Below are 20,083 nucleotides of genomic sequence, written 5' to 3'. Positions count from 1 at the left end.
TACATGATATATGTTAATCTTTCTCTCCACTCTTCCAACTCTGTACCCACTTTTGAAGAAGTCATCTTTACTGCTTGCTTCAAATTACTAATTCTGTTATTACAAACTTTACTTAACTTTATATATAGAGTGAGTTGTACCACTCTCACTGACTAGTAGTTCTTACATAACCCTTTCCATCAATTTTAAAAGAGGTTATTCTCAATAAAAACACATCGTACACCAAGATTTTATACCACGATTTACACCATACAATATATACAGCAATATCAATATACAAAGAAAATACATCCCTCTAAATACAGTGTGCCTAGACTGGTATATTTAGATTATAATTATCTATACATTCCTCTTGGAATCTCATAAATACTGTATCAATAGTTAACAAATTCCATTTATACAGAGTAACATACCTAATATTCAAGAAAAAATCACTTACAGTAAGCCCTGAAATAAGCAGGTCATCTGTAATGAATTCAATATTTCATCTAAAGATGGCTATGACAGTGGTCTATAATTGGAAGTTGAGTTTTAAGACCAAATAAGAAAAAATGTTGAGTTGCATCTATTCTAGATGCAAGCCCCTTTTTAGACTTACTATGTTGTCATGTAACCAAGCTCATGTTCTCAGAATTAAACATTTGCTTTCAGAGCATCAATTAAAATGGAACAGAAGTTTTTCAAGTAAATAAGATTTTCTGGTTAAAAAGTAAATCTGCTGATGACATATTTACTTAAGTGTTCTGGAGCTGCTCTTCTTCTGGTAAGATGCATCTCATTATTTCTCATTACATTCACCATATTATGCAAGTAAACAGGTAAAATAGAGTACATCAAAACCTCTTACACACATCTGGAAAATGCACTGGATGATGATGATGTCTGAGTGAAGGTGTTCCTGTGTTAAAAGATAATGCTGGCCCATTCAGGTCTAACATTTATATCCATCAAAAGGTCAGACATTATTTTTGTGCTTGACAAACATCTATCATTATGAAACAGATATTTTAGTATGTATGTCGCTCAGTTGTCTTTCTTCATGCGAGGGTTTGTCATGCGATAGATGATTGAATCTCGTCCTGGATCCATAGTTGCCATTGCAACTGATATGGCCAAAATGGTGAGCACTAAAACAATACTTAGCCATAGAATTATGTTGAAAATAGCAGGGTACTCTGCAGAGTATTTTGTGGCAAAGTTCATATCTGCATCCTGAAAAATAGATAAAAAGTGGCCTGAATAATATAAACTGCAATCTTGAATTCATATATATATATATATATATATATCCCTGGGGATAGGGGAGAAAGAATGCTTCCCACGTTTTCCCTGCGTGTCGAAGAAGGCGACTAAAAGGGAAGGGAGCGGGGGGCTGGAAATCCTCCCCTCTCGTTTTTTTTCTTTCTTTTTTAATTTTCCAAAAGAAGGAACAGAGAAGGGGGCCAGGTGAGGATATTCCCTCAAAGGCCCAGTCCTCTGTTCTTAACGCTACCTCGCTATCGCGGGAAATGGAGAATAGTATGAAAAAAAAAAATATATATATATATATATATATATATATATATATATATATATATATATATATATATATATATACATATATATATAACAGGGTTGATTATTTGTTAATAGTCAAGAACACTGTCACACCAGTTGTGTGTTTTGTGATAAAAAACATTAAACCGGGCAAATATCAGCTATATGCTATATATAGATTGGGGAGGTCTGGAACTTCTCCCAGCAGAATGCTGGGATATACTTAGGAAAATAACATATCTGTACTGCTTGGCACTGGCCATCAGCAACATAAGCTGACTCAAACCTTTGATCACAGAGCAAAAGAATGACTGAAAATCTTATTAATAATGTTCTGAGATACTGTAAAGACAATACCGATATATATGTAAATGGAATATCTTCGCCTGCCCCTGGCCATACTGCACCACAATAAAGGACTGCCTATTGAACATGCCCAGCTGCAATGGATGGAGAATGTTTACAATCAAGAATGAAGGCTTTCATCCACTGAAGGATTAAATAAGGCCTTCACTCAATAATGGACCTTGTCCAGTGCAATGCTTCATATCCCATGGGAGAAATACTTTCCCTGCTCCTGTGTGGAATGGAATGCAGCTTCAAGTTGTCCCTGGGTGCCATGACAGATCATGGGTTATACCAAACACTTTCCAAATTCACACTCCTTTTTGTCACTTCTGGGATATGATGACCAGGTTATCATTCCTTAACTCCTACTGCAAGCTGGTGACATTAACCCCAACCCTGGACCACCAGTGTACATTTGCCCAAAGTGCCAAATACCTATCACCAAAATGCATAACTCAATCAGATGCTCCAGCTGCAATCAGTGGTATCACTATCTATCTCTCTATATCTCTGATACCTGTTCCCTCTGGGAACTTCCTCAAGGGAGTAGCCATGGAAAAAGAATTGCCATAACTGGTGAACTCTAATGCCCCTTTTTAGCCTTTAGAGCCTCACCCTTATCAGGCCACTGACAGGGTAACTCTAGCAGTGGTTTCAGAGGTTTCCATCTACTGTTCCTACCTACGACTTCAACCTTATGTTTCTACCAAATGCTCCTGTCTAATGTTCCTACCTATTACTTCTATTCAAAGCTCCTACCATTTTGCCAAAAGGCAAGGCAACTTTAGGAAAAATCAAGTTACAATGAATGAGTTGTGTGTGTTAAACTTTGTCAAGTGTTGTGTGTGGCAAGGAGAGATTGTATGTTGGGGACAAAATTTCAGCAGTCCATGTGTGGGCGAGGCAGAGAAAAAGGAGAGCTACCTGGATCTCAGGAGTGCATCTTGACAACCAATGAAGGTGCTGTCTCTACACAGCCTTTGCTCGAGTTTCTCCCTGGAATTTGTTACCAGAGCCATGTCATTTGCAAACACCTACTGATTCAATCCCTATCCTAGAATACTGTAGATTTGCCCCTCACTCTAAGGGTTTCACCACCCCATATAAGAAAAAATTGAACATCCATGGTGATATTTGATTCACCTTTACTGAGTTCAACTTGCACTCCTCCCTTCCTACTCACATACATGCCATACTCTTGGTAAAAGCTCTTCACTGCATTAAATTATAAAGTCCAGTTGCTTGTTGAGAATTGATATATGCAGCTAGTTAACATCATAAATATCTGCCACCATTTACTTGTGAAAAATATGATGCTCAGCAATTTGCCTCTAGCACTGAAGCAATTATTTATTCATATTTTAACCACTCAATATTTGTATTCATTTACAAGTATCCTGGACCCCTTTCTGAGACAGTCCCAATGTTACCTAGGAAATCTCTCTAGGGGCTCCTACAGCTCCAAGGCCTCTACTTCCAGGAGCAGGAAAATAATAAAGCTTCTTGGAAGTGTGAATAATTTTGACAAGATTGTACATTCAATGATACATCATGCCAAAGATAGTTTTTCACTCAAAATAATGTGTCAAGCAGGCAGAGCCCAGTAACAAAAACCAGTTGATATGTGACAAATATCAAGCAAAGGCCATTAATACATCAGCATTGGCTATTCCTTAAAACTAACACATCCTATTAGAGAAGTAAACTGAGTACAGGACTCCAATACCCTACAGACTAAGACAAGCTCCAGCAATCATAAAAATCAATGAAGTTCAATCAGTCCAAATGCATGGTGATGATATGACAGTTACAAGAGTGCTAATTATGATACATTCTTCCAAAAGAGAAATCACTGGGATCTACGTTCAAAAGGACTTTGGAATTAGGTGCAGCATCACAACCCAGTCACATCACAACCCAAATGAAATCTTAGGTTTAAGGAGTTAAATAATCTATTGGTTGAACATCACTTTAAGTACATGGACAAAGAAATATTAAAAAAAATATGAACAGAATATATCAGACCAAATTTAGATCAGTACAACCACGCAAATGAGAAAAAAATCACAGAGATTTAGTAATGAAAGTCTACATGGGACACCAAAGATTGGACTTTAAATAAGGAAGCTGTGATACTGGGTGAAGGAAGTGACAATGAAAGTAAGAGAAAATACAGCAGATAAAAAGTTAAAGATTTCAGAATTAATCTGACAATGGTGATAATTATAACACACAAAAACAGTCAATGAAGGAAGATCAATGAAAAGATTAACAGGAAACAAAGATGCCAATGACTTAAAGATTATAAGTACTTAACAGATTGGTGGATTAAAGAAACAAGCTAAGTGAAGAAATTATGAATACCAGTTACACAAAAAATTTTACATAAATAAGATAAAGAAAATTAAAGAGGCTCCATGAATGTAGAACTCCCTTCCTTGATTGCATAAACAGGCAATCAATATGATACTCACCAAAAGGCCCGGTGAAACAGAGCGAGTCTTTCGCGACAGCTTATCTAGATGGTCAACTGTAGCTGATACAACCAACACTTGATCATTGTATATGTGGCGTAAGAAGTCAGTTATTTTTGCTAACTCAGTCCTCAGGATATCACCTGCTTCTGCCACCTGTCAAAAAGAAATCAAAAATGTTAATGTACTACAGTGTGAATTAATATTTAAGAAACTGCTTAATATGATGAAGGGGAAGAGGTGGAATAGATAACCACAAACAGGGAGAGGGACAGTAAGGAAGTGTTTGTTAAAGAGCTTGGTTACAAACACCAAGCTCAAATCACATTAACATACTTATCTCTATCTACCATAAATTCCATTCCCATGTATACAAAGGTGATCAACTGCATAAAGGCTTGCACTCTTGATGTGAATCCCGAATTTGCTGAGGGAAGAGTGCTACCCTGTAATCCTTTTCATAATATTCACTTCCCAAGAGGCTGTAACTTGGCAAGCCATATACAGCCCCCCAAAAATAAACACAACCATCACCTAGTCATTGCTCCTCATTCTAACGGTTGTGATATGAGGGACTGAACTCTTGGCCCATTAAAATAAAGCCTGGATTCAAGAAAGTTGTGTCAAAAAATATTGCACTGCAATATTTCACACACTTTTTATTAAATTTTCCCATTTCACTCTCACCTGAATAACCCATATTACTCTTTATGAATACACAAAAAGCCCTAAAGTTCATGTACACTAAAGGACTACTAATTCCAAGTAAGACATACCTATTTGCTCCTAGACTTTCCTGAATGTGTAGATAATTATGAATTAAAGCATTAAGTACTTACAGAACAGATTTGTGAAAATAAGGAAAATACAATGAACCTTGTCATTTGATCAATTTATTTCACCAATTTTTTCTTGTTTTTTGAATTTATAGATCAATATTATTTATCTATCAAGAACCTACTGAAGTGAACCATGTAGAAAATAATATATGAAAAATAGTTTACCAAATCAATGTGTGGTGAATGTTTTTAACAGACTGCGAATTCTGTCAGATTTCCACTGAATTCAACTTTCATCTTATTTTTCTGAATATGAAGATTATCATTAATTTGTGAATTAATTTGATTAAAACTGAAAATGTACAATTTACCATGTCATTTTTCAATTATATGTTGAAAGTTTTCAAAGGCAGGCTAGAGCTCAGTAAGGATTTTGTCTCCCTTAGCTATTTACTCTTATTTCCTAAATATATAAATGATTGTTACTTTCACACATTAGATAAGAACCTTCTCAAGAAAACTGTGAAGAAAAATTGTAAGAAAATACAATTCAGCATTTCATTTTATTGACTACATGTTGAATGTTTTCAAACAATGACAGGCAACCACTGAATGAGGACTTCATCTCATATATTTTTCTGTTATTGGAACATTATCAACTCATTCATTCAATGAAAACCTTAAGTGAACTGTGTACAACTGCATGAAAAGTGCACTTACCATATAATTCTATCGATTGTAATTTGAGTGTTTTCAAATGAAAGCAAGTATGAGCTTGGTAAGGATTCCATCTCCTTTAGCTATTTTCTCTTATATTTTTCTATATATGTTGCTAATTACTAATTCATGAAATAGTTATACCTCTCATGAAGAGAACTAAAAAGAAGCATATAAAAATACATTCTAACATTTTACAGATTCTACACTGAATGTTTTTAAACAAGGGCAGACAAAAGCTAGATATGGATGATTCTCTCCTTTAGCTATTTTCTCTTACATTTTCTAAATATGAAGATAATCATTAATCACACATGAGATTAGAAACTTTTGTTATGAAAATATATTCTGGATGGAAAGATGGAGAGAAAGATTTTGAGTGCTTTGGGCCTCAACATGCAAAAGGGTGAAAGGCATGCAGAGGATAAAGGGAATTGGAGCATGTTATATTCAGGAGGTGAAATGCTGTTTATGGATAGAACTTGGGCATACAAAGCAGCCAGGGTAAACTGCAGAAAGGTCTGTGGGGATTGGTTGTGGATTGGGGGCTGTGGTTTTAGTGCATTACACATGACAGCTAGAGAATGTATGTGAATGACTGGGGCCTCTGTCTGCTCCTGGTGGATACGATGGTAAAGTCAGCACTTTCATGTGACAAAAAAGCATGGGAGTCTATTAACAACACTAAAAATAATGAACTTTAAGTACTTTGCAATGCTTAACATTAAATATGAATAGAAATTAACAAAGTATTCTTTTCTGTTACGTACCTCAGGAGATTCAAGTCCGTAAGTCTTCACCAGTTGTGCCAAGGACTTCACTTCCAGAAAAATTACATCCTGACCTCCATGTGGAGTTGTAGTTATTTCCTCAGCCTGATGAGAACAAATGAGGATTACAAAGAATTTCCAGTTATAATTGATACTGTAAGCTTTAACATATGTAAGAAATACATAAAGAGATGGATTTGTATGTGACATTTATGGATCTGGATAACCATATGATCATATAGATAGAGTTGACAGAATGTCTTGTGGTCATAAGAATATATGGTGTGGGAGGAAAGTTGCTGGAAGCAGTGAAAAGTTTTTATCAAGGGTGTAAGGCATGTTAACAAATCCTAGGAAGATTGGAAAGTGACTGGTTCCTAGTGAAGGTCGGTCTGCAGCAGGGGTGTATATAATGTCACCATGGTTGTTCAAATTGTTCATTGATGGGGTGGTGAGGGAAGTAAATGTAAGAGTCTTGGAGAAGGGCAAGTGAGCCATCTGTGAGGGATGAGAGGGCCTAAGAAGTGAGTCAGTTGTTTCCAGATGATACAGCACTGGTGACAGATTCAAGAGAGAAACTGCAGAAGTTAATTACCGACTTTTGAAAGGAGGAAGTTGAGAGTAAAATGTGAACAAAAACAAGGTTATTAGGTTTAGCAAGGTTAAGGGACAGGTTAGTTGGGGAATGTGAATGGGAGAAGTAAAGAGTTTTAGATACCTGGGAGTGAACATAGCAGCAAATGGACCCTTGGAAGCAGAAGTTACAGAGTGGGTGAGGGGGCAAAGGTTCTGGGAGCACTGAAGAATGTGGAATGAGAGAACATTACATGGGAGGGCAAAAATGGGTATGTCTTTAGGAATAGCTGTCCAACAATATTGTGTGAATGTGAGGCATAGGCTTTAGATGGGGCTGTTTGTAGGATGCATTGCAAATGAAATGTCAGAGGACAACATGTGGTGTGAGGTTTGAGTAACCAATGAAAGGAAGAGAGAGAGAGGAGTGATAATAAGAAGAGTGAGGCTGAGACAGCAGAAGAGGGTGTGCTGAAATGTTTTGGACATAGGGAAGGAATGGGCAAGAAAAGGTTGGCAAAGAGGATATATGTGCCAGACGTGGAGGGAACAAGGAGAACAGGAGACCAAATTGGAGATGGAAGGATGGAATGAAAAAAGATTCTGAGCGATAAGGGCCTGAACATTCAGGAGGGTGAAAGTTGTGCATGGGATATAGAGTGAACTGGAACAATGTGGTATACTGGGGTCAATGTGCTGTCAATGGACTGAACCAAGGCATGTGAAGCATTTGGGATAAATCCATGGTTTATTTACCAAGATGGTCACATACAATATGGTATATTGGAGAACATAATGTCTTAGTTAAACCATGGAACAGTCAGTGCAGCCTAGTTGTGGATAGGGGTGTGATTTCAGTGCATTACACATAATGGCTAGGGAATGGATGAGAGCAGATGTGGCTTTTCTTTGTATGTTCCGGGTGCTGCCTCACTAATGTGGGAAACATCAGTCAAGTATGGAAAAAAATAAAATGCTTATATGCTTGTATTCTCAAGGCTATATAAAAAGAGGTGACTAAATAGTATCAGGAAAATTATACAAAGTTTTAGCAATGATTACTTACAGTCTGAGCAGTAATGAAGAGGGCAGCCATCTCACGCAGGAAAGTTGCATCTGGCTCTCTAGTAACTTTCAGTGTCTTAGCAGCAGGAATGGAGAAGTGATCACTCTCATCTTCTACGCTGTTGAAAACCAAGACAACAGTGTTAATACCCAGAGGTAATAAACTGTTACTAAAGTCTTCACAGGAAAACCCTGAGGCCCCTACCAGCATATGACAAACTTGAAGTTGTCTACCCTTTTCTGTTCAACATCACTTTTTGCTTCTTAACTGGTACTTCATCTACAACAATTTCAGGGTGCTTGAAATCATGGATTATGTATTTCTATTCCAACTTTTGATCAAACAGTACCACAAACTTTCAAAATGAATATCTAATTTTACACCAAGAGATAGATCACCTACCTTCAAGAGACAGAGACTGTACCTATCTGAAAGTACCAAAGACAGCATTTTGTTCTGTTTGGCTAGTGTACAGCACTCGCTGGTAATTCCACATGTTTTCCAATGATATGCAATGTTACATTGTATCAACATTGGGTTCATTGGGAATTGTTTTCTTTAAGTTTCAAAACTTATACCCTGCAGGTTATCTAATTCATGTGGGGAAAACATATACCTACCTTCCAGCAAATACCGAAGACAAGATTTTGCTTGGGCGAGGGCTAACACAGCATTTACCACATACCTTCCTTACTTTTTAATGCTATCATTTTATGCCATGGCAGTGTGGCTATTCATGTCTATATATATTTTGGTTGGTATGCATTCTTCTTAGCCAGTCTGCATTTCTTCTTGCCAGTGTAATGCATCAAAATCACAGCCCCTTATCCACAACCAGTCCTCAAAGACCCTTTCATGGTTTTCCCTGGCTGCTTCACATGCCCTGGTTCAGTCCACTGCCAGCACATCTAACCATGTACCACATCCTTTCAATTCACTCTATCCCATTCACGCCTTTCACCCTCCTGCATGTACAGGCCCCAATCACTTAAAACCTTTTTCACTTTATCCTTCCATCTCCAAATTGGTCTCCCTCTTCTACTTGTTCCTTCCTATTCTGTCACATATATCCTCTTAATCAACCTTTCCTCACTCATTCTCTCAATATGTTCAAACCATTTCAACACACCCTCTTTAACTGTTTAAATCAAACTCTTCTTATTATCACAAATCTTTCTTACCCTTTTATTACTCACTCAATCTAACTACCCAACAACACATTGCTTGGATAATGTTTTTTCATTTGGTATATCATTTACATAAGAATTTCAGATTTTTTTTGTCTTAAACCCCTTATTTACTACTGCACTAATGTTTTTGGTACCAAGCTCATGCTATACCACAACCTTACTCTAATGCTTCCCCTAGCTACTCTGTTAAATTAATCTATGGCAACATTAGTCTATTTAATGAGTTATAATTTCTACATATGATAGTGAATCATGCTTTACTCACTTGCCACCAATGGGAATATGTTTGAAGAGTGTGTGCCTTTGAGCTTTGGAGCCATACACAGTCTTGAGTCTATGAAATATCTCATCCATGGTTGTGTCCTCCTTCAATCCATATGTGGAACCTTCTTGTCTGATGCTTGCTCCACCACCCTGTATCTCCACTACTACTGCCGCAGATGGCACAGAAAACGGTGAGGTGATGGTTAAACCTTTCCAAAGCGATGACTAACAGACAAAAATGATAGATGTTAGGATTTTTCATTAAACATCAGCTGCAAAACAGTCCAATAATACTAAAACATATAACTATATTCCATACCAAAGATCCACAGAATCATTGTTGGTATAGTTAACAAAAAAGGTATCATTAAACTTGCTGTACTTTATTTTCTGAAATGCTGGACAAAGTACTGACATATTCCTTTGGTTCTTGTTATTGTTATATATTGATATGCTTGGTCTCCTTATCTGGCAATGACTACAAAAGACAGAAAGCTTTTGGGTACAAGTGAAGGGGTGAAGGACCTTCCCTTAATGGAATAACTTGATACTTGTATGTTCTGTCATTCTCTATCTATTGTTTTGAAAAAATAAAAAAAGTAATATATATATTTGTGAAAATCTCAAAAGTTATAAAATGTAAAACTATTCCACTTTTCAATGAGCACCTATAGAGAATGGAATACAGAAATAACTGCGAGGCTTCACATAAAATGCGTGGTGTAATCATTGCCCTATAGCATTGGGTCCCAAGCAACAATAAGGTTAGTTAGTGGACTAGGGTGAAAAATTAAGTAGCAAGGGAGATTAGATGTTACAAAATAACTGGTGCACTCATCCATTCTCTATGTGCTTGTTGACAAAAGGAATGGCTGTAACTGCCATATATAAAGGCATCAGATTCAAGTATGCATGTTTTGAAGTTCGATTCATATCTTTTAAACATTCATGACCATTCATGCTCCTAAGATGTGTACTTCAAGGAAAATTTGTATAAATCAGTTTGATCTTTCCTTCATAAGCAAAATAATGATGTCCTCAAATTACTATATATCTGTATACCTGTTTAAATGTCTTCCTATGCAAAATCATCAGATTTTCTAAATACATGATTCAGCTTTTTTGCTTTCTAATTGTTTTCTTTCATAGCCACAATGTTTGGTAAATGGCAATGCATTCCTTTGACTTCCTAAAATTCAATTTCCTACTGTATGTGGAAAAAATACTTCTTAAAATGAGTATTACCAAACTAGCGAATTGCGCTTGTCTGATCTGTTTCAGTCTACAAAATTATTTTTCTAAGACTAACATGAATGAGTGTGACATGAGGAAGGGATCTTATAATGTTTAGAACATACAGCAAATTTGCAATCAAAAATAATAATCATACAGAATCAACTGGAATTACATTGCTCATTTTAAATTACATGAATAATTGGGTAAAGAAAGTAAGCAAGCTTTTGAAAGATGCAAGAAGAAATACCAAGAGAGAATGAGAACAGAATGGCAATGAAGCTAGAGTGAGTGAAGAATGGAAGGTATTTATGGAAGTAATGCTGGAAGAGTCCTGGTGTTTCCCAGAACCTATTTCTAAAGGCAACTGCAGCTCAAGGCTCTACTACTTCCAGTAGCAAGGAAAGTGGACTCATTTGGAAAAACAGAAGTTCTCTGAGGAGCCTGTACTCTGAATGATACAGCCTGTCTCAACATGACTTCACTTGCAGTGTAACCTCTTGTGGGTGAAGCCCCATAACACTATCAATTTATAAAAGAAATATATTAAACAAAACACACCTAGTCAGATATCACAACAATTAACACAATCTTAACAGGAAGCTATTGGTGAAATTACCTGAACAGGAGTGTAACCAAGAGAAGCGGCCAAAATATCATCTAGATCAGTGGCTCGCAAGAAATCTGCAGATCCAAACCTCACAGTAGGTGGAGAGTATGCCACTGTTATCTCTCCACAGTATACTAAAAAGAAATATGAAATAATACTTAAATATCTTACAAATTTCACACAAATAATGTTAACAAAAAGGAAAAGGAAGGTCTGACCCACTACTTTTATACAAAATATTTACTAAACTGCAACTAACAACATGAAATGTAACAAGGCTATTTTGGATACAGAGGGTCAAATGAAGAAGGAAATAGCAAAATAATTAAAAGTATACATGTAATGCATGGGCAAATATCAAAAAGTTATAGTTTTATGTCATGCATCGGGGAACACAGAGGTACCTTGCTTACAGCAGTATTTCAACTCCAGTTTTGAGATTCCACACTTAAGATCACAGATAAGTCTTAAAAATGGAAATAGTGATGTAAACCAAAAAAATTATTCCTTAAGAAAGAAATGAGAGGACATAGAAGAACAATAAAACAACCAAGCAACAAGTTATGCAGAGAAGAACAATAAAATAACCAAGCAACAAGTTATGCAGTCCTAAAAAATAAAAGTAACTTGTAGTGGGAGCATATCGACAAGTTATCTTATATACACACGGAGAGGTGGAAATCTGCACTTAACAATAGCTGAAATATACCAGAATATGTGTATTCCATCTAATTTCAGTATGGTACGCTCAAAGATCTGGTAGAATGTCTGATATAAAACAAGACAAAATTCATGGCCAATGAAAGAAAATTATTTTGCTGTAAAGGTCTTGCCAGATTGATTTCCCAAACTGAAATACTGAAATATTACATGAAAAATTGCTTCTTTTAACAAAAAAAAAGATTATCACGTAGGAATAATCAAACAACCAAGAAACAAGTGACACAGCTCTCAACTTCCCATGGATGAACAGAAATTACCCATCCCTTGCTTTATGGAGGATCATTATATGTGATTTTGCTATTTTGTGAGGAACTTGCTTCTACCAGTTCCTTTTTATTCGGTCAAAATTCACTAATATGCAAGTCTGTGCAGTAGATATTGCACCGAATCTTCAATTTTTCTCAATGTTTATTGGTTCACTTTATGCGATATCTCTTTGAGTGAGGTTTTTGCATAGCATAATCCCTGCATGAAACGAAGAATGGGTGTACTTGCACTGGGAGCAAATTGGTAGGATATCTTGCAAACATGGTGAAAAAAGGGTGGACATCAACAATTATAATTGGCCAAAACATACCAGAATAATGGTGTATATAACACATAAACCTTACTCTCGCCCTCACCATGTGTCAAACAGGCTAAGTTGTAACGAGAGCAATCCAGGCTACTGCTCACCATAACAATCTTGTACACAACCTTAACATCAGCCTCAACCTCACCAGTCATGCCATGGTACTAGATTGCTATCTCAAGGTCTTTCAAACTCTGCGTCACAAATCACACTAAATGCAAACGTGGTACTGGCCCCTCAGATGGAAATCAACCCACACAAAAGTGTGAAAACACAGCGATCCAGATCAACGTTCACTTTCACACTCGTGCAGAACCTCACCCTTAACTTCCCTCACAGTACATCTACCTGACCCCTATCCTCACCAAATAGGCACAAGGATAAGTTGTAAAGAAAGCAGTTCAGACCAATGTTCACCCAAACCTAACCTTCAGATGCACAAACCTTACCATCAGCCTCATCCTTAATCCCTCTAATCATCAGGCGTGCATGAGTTAGTATAAAGCTAGGGTAAAGACTCGCCTTAAGTTTTTGTTTTTTCACATTTCCCTGTGGGCCGGCTCCCCTCTGAAGAGCCAGCAGCACTTCTGCGCCGTAGCATGCTTGGTGAGGCTGAGAGTGAAGTTGAGGGGGCTGCTGTACACATGTGTGAAGGTTAGCTTCAGGTGAGCAGTAGCCTATGAACTTTATCCTTTATGGCAACGTGGTGAGGTTGTCGGTTTTGTGTTATATGGGGTTGAGGTTTCGGTTTAGGTGAACACTGACAAAGATTCCTGTTTTTTCACATTTTTTTTGTGGGTAGACTCTCCTCTGAGGAGTCAGTGGCACCTCTGCACTGTAACGCAATTGGTAAAGCTAAGGTTAAGATTAAATAAGAGGTGGATGGTAAGGTTGTGGTGAGGCTGTATGGGATGTGACGATCAGGTTAGGATGAGCAATGGCCCGGGCTGTTCTCTTTAAACCTTATCCTTTGTGGCAACATGGTGAGGTTGTACATGAGTTTCTGGGTTATATTAGGGTAAACACGGGACAATAATGATGCTTTTTCAAACCCCTGTGGGCAAACTCTCCTCTAGCCCGCTTGTAGCACTTTTGGCCCCGTTGGATATGAATACTCAATCCAGTTACGTGAGATTCATCAGTATTTCTACAATAACAAGAAGGAAGTTGTCCACAACTCATCCATGTTATTTCAACTTTTCATTTATTTACTGTGCTTCAAAACTCTGCTCACTGTGGGGGTACTTGACATAATAAAAGGTATCCCAGGTAAAAGAAACCGCTTGATATTGTTTCCGTCAAGATCTTTATAAGTAAATGCTCACTCTAAAGACATGCATCTCATATCTACTTTCACTGAAAAATTCTAACTTACCTGTGGAAAATAAGGAGCATAGAGCCATCCACACTATCACCTGACTTGCCATCTTGCAACTGACTGGTGACTAAATCGATATGGAACTATAGAGAATGGACAGTATTTACCGTATTTATTAATTTCTCAGAGAAGTTACAACTTGAAAAGCTGTAACCGGTTGCTACATGAATATTCCATCAATGTAATTATCGAATTTTCGTCTGGAAAATAGGATTGGTATGCTGTAGAATAAGAATATTTATATTGGACTTCCCATTCTCTTCTATCATGTGACAGATGATCGTTCTTCCGCACGATAAAACAGGGAAGATTTTACATCTTTTTCAGTACTTAATTGGATTATTCTCTCCAAATATTTTTGTAGCAACTTAAAGTAATATTTTACAAATAAACAATAGTTTAATTATATTTAGAATAGTCTTTTACCGAAAAAAATTTGAATATCGGAATTTGGAATCGCCCATATTGACAAGTGTTGAACCACAACAAAGTCAACTTCCAGCGGCCGCTATACTCAAGAATCTCCATGAGTGATACCTATTCTACTCATTATTTCTACTCGAGAACATTTTCCTAGGTATTTTCCGTGACGAGAACTAATCTGTAAAATTTCCGAGGCGGACAGAAATGTGTAAATTAGTGACGGTCAAATTTATGAGTGGTTGATATGGCTACAGTATATATATAGGTGGTTTAATCCCGTTAAGTTGTGAACCTTATCAACAGCTGTATGATACGGGGAGAGAGTGTTTTAAAAATTAATTACGTCATTTCTCGGGATGATTATGATCACAAGGGCTCAAAAACATCGTAGAGAGATTGATGTCATACCAAACCAAGGCATTTTTAGATGGTTTCTTTGGCAGTCAGGTGTTGAAAGTTCTCATAGATACTGTGATACATTATTGCTTTAGGCAGTTGTTATTTTGCCGCCAAGCAGCAGCACCAGGAGATGAAACACAAGTGAGCCCCTAAATGTTTTGATTTGTCTTTGGGTTATCCCAGGTAATATAAACAGCCTGGTCAGTGTGAGTTCATTGACATGATTGCATCATAATATTTAGGTTTCCCTTTGCTAGCTCTTGTGCTACAAATGAGAATTTTATGTTGAAATTCCTCTTTAGGGGCGCCATCCTAATTTGGAATTGGACAAAATTTATCAGAGCATTCATGCTACTTAGTAAAGTTGGTTTTCTGGTTAACAACATAATTGAGAATACTTATTTTTATTTGATACAACAAAACCCCAAGACATGCCAAAATTTGCCCAAAAGTACGAGAATAACACAATGTATGTTATCCACACTGTGTAAGTTGTGTTCATATATACTGGAAGAATATTGATATAAAAAGAAAAGATTTACAGCCAAAGAAAGAGAATAATTATTAATCGGTATTGCCTTTACCAGACTGGTCTCCCAAACACAGAAATGTATTTACACTATTCACTGTTTACTGTTGATTTATTTTGAAGAAACATATAATGATATTTAAACCCCCCCAAAAAAAGAAATTACAACAAGCCTTAATTTACCGAAGAAGAATAAAAGGATATTGGAGTTAGCATACTTGAAAGATAGAAGCTAGCATCAGAAACTGTGGTGATGACATATCATGAAGAGTTGATGGCATAATTTCATTTAACCAAAATACCACTTATTCTCTATTCAGAAATTGTAGAAATTCTATGATTTACTATTTTTAGTTGTATCAAAATACTGACAAAATTTTGTGATGTGAAGCGTCTAGGGTAAACCATGGAAAGTTTTATGGGGCCTGGATGTGGAAAGGGAGCTGTGGTTTCGGTGCATTATACATGACAGCTAGAGACTGTGTGTCAATGAATGTGGCCTTTGTTGTCTTTTCCTAGTGCTACCTCATGCGCATGTGGGGGGAGGGGGTTGTCATTTCATGTGTGATGGGAATGAATAAGGGCAGCAAGTAGGAATTATGTACATGTGTATATATGTGTATATATGTATTTATATGTGTATTTATCCCTGGGGATAGGGGAGCAAGAATACTTCCCACGTATTCCCTGCGTGTCGTAGAAGGCGACTAAAAGGGGAGGGAGCGGGGGGCTGGAAATCCTCCCCTCTCGTTTTTTTTTTAATTTTCCAAAAGAAGGAACAGAGAATTGGGCCAGGTGAGGGTAGTCCCTCAAAGGCCCAGTCCTCTGTTCTTAACGCTACCTCGCTAATGCGGGAAATGGCGAATAGTTTGAAAGAAAAAGAAAGTATATATGTATATGTCTGTGTGTGTACATTGAGATGTATAGGTACATATATGTGTGTGTGTGGACGTGTATTTATATACATGTGTATGTGTGTGTGTTGGGTCATTCTTTTGTCTGTTTCCTTGCCCTACCTCGCAAACGCAGGAGACAGCAACAAAGTATAATAAAAAAAAATGAATAACAAATCATGAAACAGATTTGGCATCCCACATGGTGGCCAGATCTTGTGGGGAAGAGATCTTGTATAGTTTGAATGTTAAGTGGTGTCAAGTGTACTGCAGTTTATATTGAGTTTACTTACAGTATATATATACCTGTACCTTTAAGTGTATAAAGTCCAGTGTGTGAATTCTTGTACAGTGATGATGATTACATCTGTAGATGAAGGGAGTATAGTGTTGTGTAGATGATAAGAATTGAACAATTTGAAATCTATAAGTGCACTTATATTTGGCTCCTTGTCTGATTTTAGCCTGTTCTGGTCCTCCTTACAATGCATGTTACTATATTGCAGATTTGTTTTCATGAGCTGTGTAATCATTTCGTGAGGTTTATGATCACAAATAATTCATGAATTAGTCATCACAGATTATGAGATCCCAAAGTTTGATATATATACATGTAGTGGTCAGTAATTCTAGAGTGTCGGTACTTCAGAAAGGGTAAAGCCCTGGAGGACAGTGAATTAACAAATGTTAGATTTTCCTGTAGTTTTGGAGCACTTACTTTTATGCTGAGATTAGCCATAATGTATCAGAATAACACTGTGCATACCATCCAAATTGCCTCCTCATTTTGATAGTTGGTTGACACTTCAGTCCATACCATTATTTAGGTGGTGATCCTAGCCTACCCTTATTATCAACATAACTTATTGAGTGATGATAAGATAATGAATAATAACTTCTTTAATGATCTGTTTAACTTCAGCATACATGCATACATGCAGTACAGACACAGAAAAAAAATCATTTTAGATGGTGTCAGTCTCAGCTCTTTTATGAATATAGTTGTATTGAGTGATGGTGAGACAGTGATTGATAGCTTAAGGTAGACTGAGGTCCACATGGGCCTAGAATGATGTAGTCCCTCACTTTTATTGAATTGATAGAATGGTTACAGAGGTACATTGAAAAGCAGACAGCAACAGACCAGTGGGTCTCTAGGCTTTTTGTTGAAAGAGTGAAAAAAGAAGCAAATAGCCTGTGATATTCATATCTGTGAAGTCACAAATGGTATCATTTCAGGACTTGATCTTAAATGTTTGTTTTTTTTCAGCTACTCCACTCTTTTTATGTTGAAGGCTCCAGTCACAGACAAAAGTCTACATCAAGGCCAGGCCCTAATTGAAATATAGAGAGAATTATGAAACGGAGAAAGAAAAGACAAGGAAAAGTATTTACGAATTTTTGAGGTGAAAAACAGTCCAGTGAAGAAAACAACAGTAAGCTTCATTAGAGTAAATTCTGATTTGTAGCCTTAGATAGTTGCTAAGATGAGGATTGTTGGTCTTTGATCATTTCAAAACTTTATATCTGAAAATTTCTTAATTTTTTTCCTCTATGGTGAATAAGTTTTAGATACTTGAGAGCCTACTGCTGTACTCTATATCCTTTCAAGTAGGAATTAAGGTTAATTTTGACAGTTAGGCACCACTCTTTTATTTCCTTTTTCACTGCTTAACAGATTATACCATGATATTACATATTTGGTAAGGACATCTACACTCAGTATCTGGTACTCAAGCTCCAGAGATATGGGTTTCCTATTATTTGACAAACAAGATGAAAAAATTTCTCCAGAGGATCATCTGATCCTTTTTTGTGATACATAGGAAAGCTACTCCCTGACATGTGGTGGCAACTCACTCCCTGACACATGCTGAGAGCTGACTCCTGATTCACAAGAGTGGCTCACTCCGTGACACATGAGGGTGGATCACTCACTAACTTATGACAGCAGTAACACATGATGGTAACTCAGTCCCTAACACAAAGGTGACTCACTGACAAACAAGGATGGCTCTCTCCCTGACACATGATGGCAGCTTACTCCCAGACACATAGTAACGGTTCACTTCCTGCCACAAGATAGTGGTTAACTCCCTGACATATGATGGCAGCTTGCTTCCTGACCCATGATGTGTTTGATTAAACAATGTCCTTAAAAGAGGGAAGGCAAAAAATTGAGTTCTGGTACCATCTTGTTCTTTAGTTTTAACTGTTTACTTAACTTTTTGTAGTAATATGTTACTATTACATTATGCATGATAGTACTATTAGTCTATATATTTCCATTCAAGAATTCAAGAAAACCATGGCAGCCCTTGAGAAGCTGGTTCGTGCCTTTGAGGCAGTAAAACTTTCTCAAGGAGGTAATGGTACAAATGGAGGAAATTCCTCTGTGACGACAGGCAATGGGGGTCAGGCAAGTGAATCACGTCCTTCAGAACACTCCAGAACAATGGCCTCATTAGCATCATCACTTTCACAGCAGAGCCAGGGACTTCTAAGGTACATGATTTTGTCTAATTCTGTAGAATGGTCAAAGAAGAGATTTTTTTTTTTTTACTTTTGAAATAGGAAGGACCAGTTTTTGATTAGTATGAAAAGAAAGAGATAATCATGAGAGGGCATTTCCTGGCTGTCTCCTAATTGTCATTAAATCTAATCCCAATTTCATGGCATGGATTTCGTACGTAATGTTTTACATATCATTTTTGCACTTCTTCAGCTCATGCCTGGTATGTTGAAAGTTAATGAAGTGAAACACGAATTTCTACACTTACGAAAGTACTTAATTTTCTATGTCTGTACTAAGTTTATTAGTGAAGGAAGAGCAGTGGCTTTATTTGTACCACCATTAAATGCAAAATGCTTCCTTTACATCTAGTCCCAAGTAATTTCTTATGTATTTTCATCTGAAATATCTAGAACCCTAGAATATTATCTTACAGCATCACCCCATCTCCTGAGTAATTATTTGTACTGTTATACACATCTGCCTTTGTATTTATATATTCTAGAATTTATCAAATTCTCTCAAATGAATTAAGATGCACTTATTTTCTCTAATAGCAAAAAAGACCAAGTACTGAATAGTAAAGAGAAAGCTGCTACGTGTTCTGTCATAGCTGATGCCTTAGTTGGAGCTAAACCAACGGAAATCCAGAAGCTGCTGTCAGTTGGAATAGAAACTCTGCTTCTTCTAACAGCTGACTCTGATCCAGATGTCAGAATGAATGCCAATGAGTCACTTAACAGAGTTATCAGAGTAAGTTGATTGTTATCAGAATAAGTTAATTAGAAAATTGTAGAATATTCATTGTTGTAAGATAATGTCTAATTCCTTGTCATAATTTAACTCCATACAGGTTACTGTCATATGCATACAGAGTTGATTGATATATGTTTTTTGAAAATTTGAAATTGTGCCAAATAGATGATTTATAGGTGAATTTGAAAAAAATAGGATATAGTACATGATGGAATTATTTGATTGGAAATTGAATCAACTTTTATGACTTCACTATGAACAGTTATATATCATAAATACACATGGTATATTTCAGGTATTACCTCCCACAAGAATTACACAATTGCAGTAGTATATCAG

At 36.7% G+C, this 20,083-nt stretch overlaps 2 protein-coding genes across 3 annotated transcripts in view; one reads left to right on the top strand and one right to left on the bottom strand.

The window, feature by feature from the left end:
- Window positions 1-218: 218 nt before the first annotated feature.
- Window positions 219-14,505, bottom strand: ATP6AP2 (ATPase H(+)-transporting accessory protein 2). The gene is made up of 7 exons (XM_071693680.1): window positions 14,230-14,505; window positions 11,570-11,694; window positions 9,719-9,942; window positions 8,264-8,381; window positions 6,625-6,729; window positions 4,359-4,514; window positions 219-1,212 (listed from the first exon to the last, which is right to left on the bottom strand). Exons 1-7 carry the CDS (start codon window positions 14,279-14,281, stop codon window positions 1,024-1,026), a joined length of 969 nt encoding a protein of 322 aa, XP_071549781.1. The 5' UTR covers window positions 14,282-14,505; the 3' UTR covers window positions 219-1,023.
- Window positions 14,506-14,646: 141 nt separating this feature from the next.
- htt (huntingtin) overlaps window positions 14,647-20,083 on the top strand; it is a 133,184-nt gene continuing 127,747 nt past the window's right edge. Inside the window, exons 1-4 of one of the 2 annotated variants that reach the window (XM_071693678.1) lie at window positions 14,647-14,809; window positions 17,747-17,912; window positions 18,771-18,981; window positions 19,546-19,741. In XM_071693678.1, coding sequence (XP_071549779.1) covers window positions 18,785-18,981; window positions 19,546-19,741 — 393 coding nt within the window. In that variant the 5' untranslated portion in view covers window positions 14,647-14,809; window positions 17,747-17,912; window positions 18,771-18,784. Of the gene's footprint in view, window positions 14,810-14,868; window positions 15,196-17,746; window positions 17,913-18,770; window positions 18,982-19,545; window positions 19,742-20,083 lie in introns of those variants that run through there. The other variant, XM_071693679.1, reaches the window with a different exon arrangement.

The sequence above is a fragment of the Panulirus ornatus genome, chromosome 56 (genome assembly GCF_036320965.1).
Source record: "Panulirus ornatus isolate Po-2019 chromosome 56, ASM3632096v1, whole genome shotgun sequence".
NCBI lineage: Eukaryota > Metazoa > Arthropoda > Malacostraca > Decapoda > Palinuridae > Panulirus > Panulirus ornatus.
Note: the sequence above shows the minus strand (reverse complement) of the source record. Positions and strands in the feature narration are given on the sequence as shown.

What these genes read in the sequence shown, in the direction of transcription:
- ATP6AP2 (XM_071693680.1), bottom strand. Translation starts at nt 14,281, where the DNA reads ATGGCAAGTCAGGTGATAGTGTGGATGGCTCTATGCTCCTTATTTTCC. An exon ending in TTGGTTACACTCCTGTTCAG is followed by an intron (nt 9,943 to 11,569) that starts GTAATTTCACCA and finishes TTTGTCTGTTAG; the next exon opens with TCATCGCTTTGGAAAGGTTT. An exon ending in TCTTCATTACTGCTCAGACT is followed by an intron (nt 6,730 to 8,263) that starts GTAAGTAATCAT and finishes TGTTCTCATCAG; the next exon opens with GCTGAGGAAATAACTACAAC.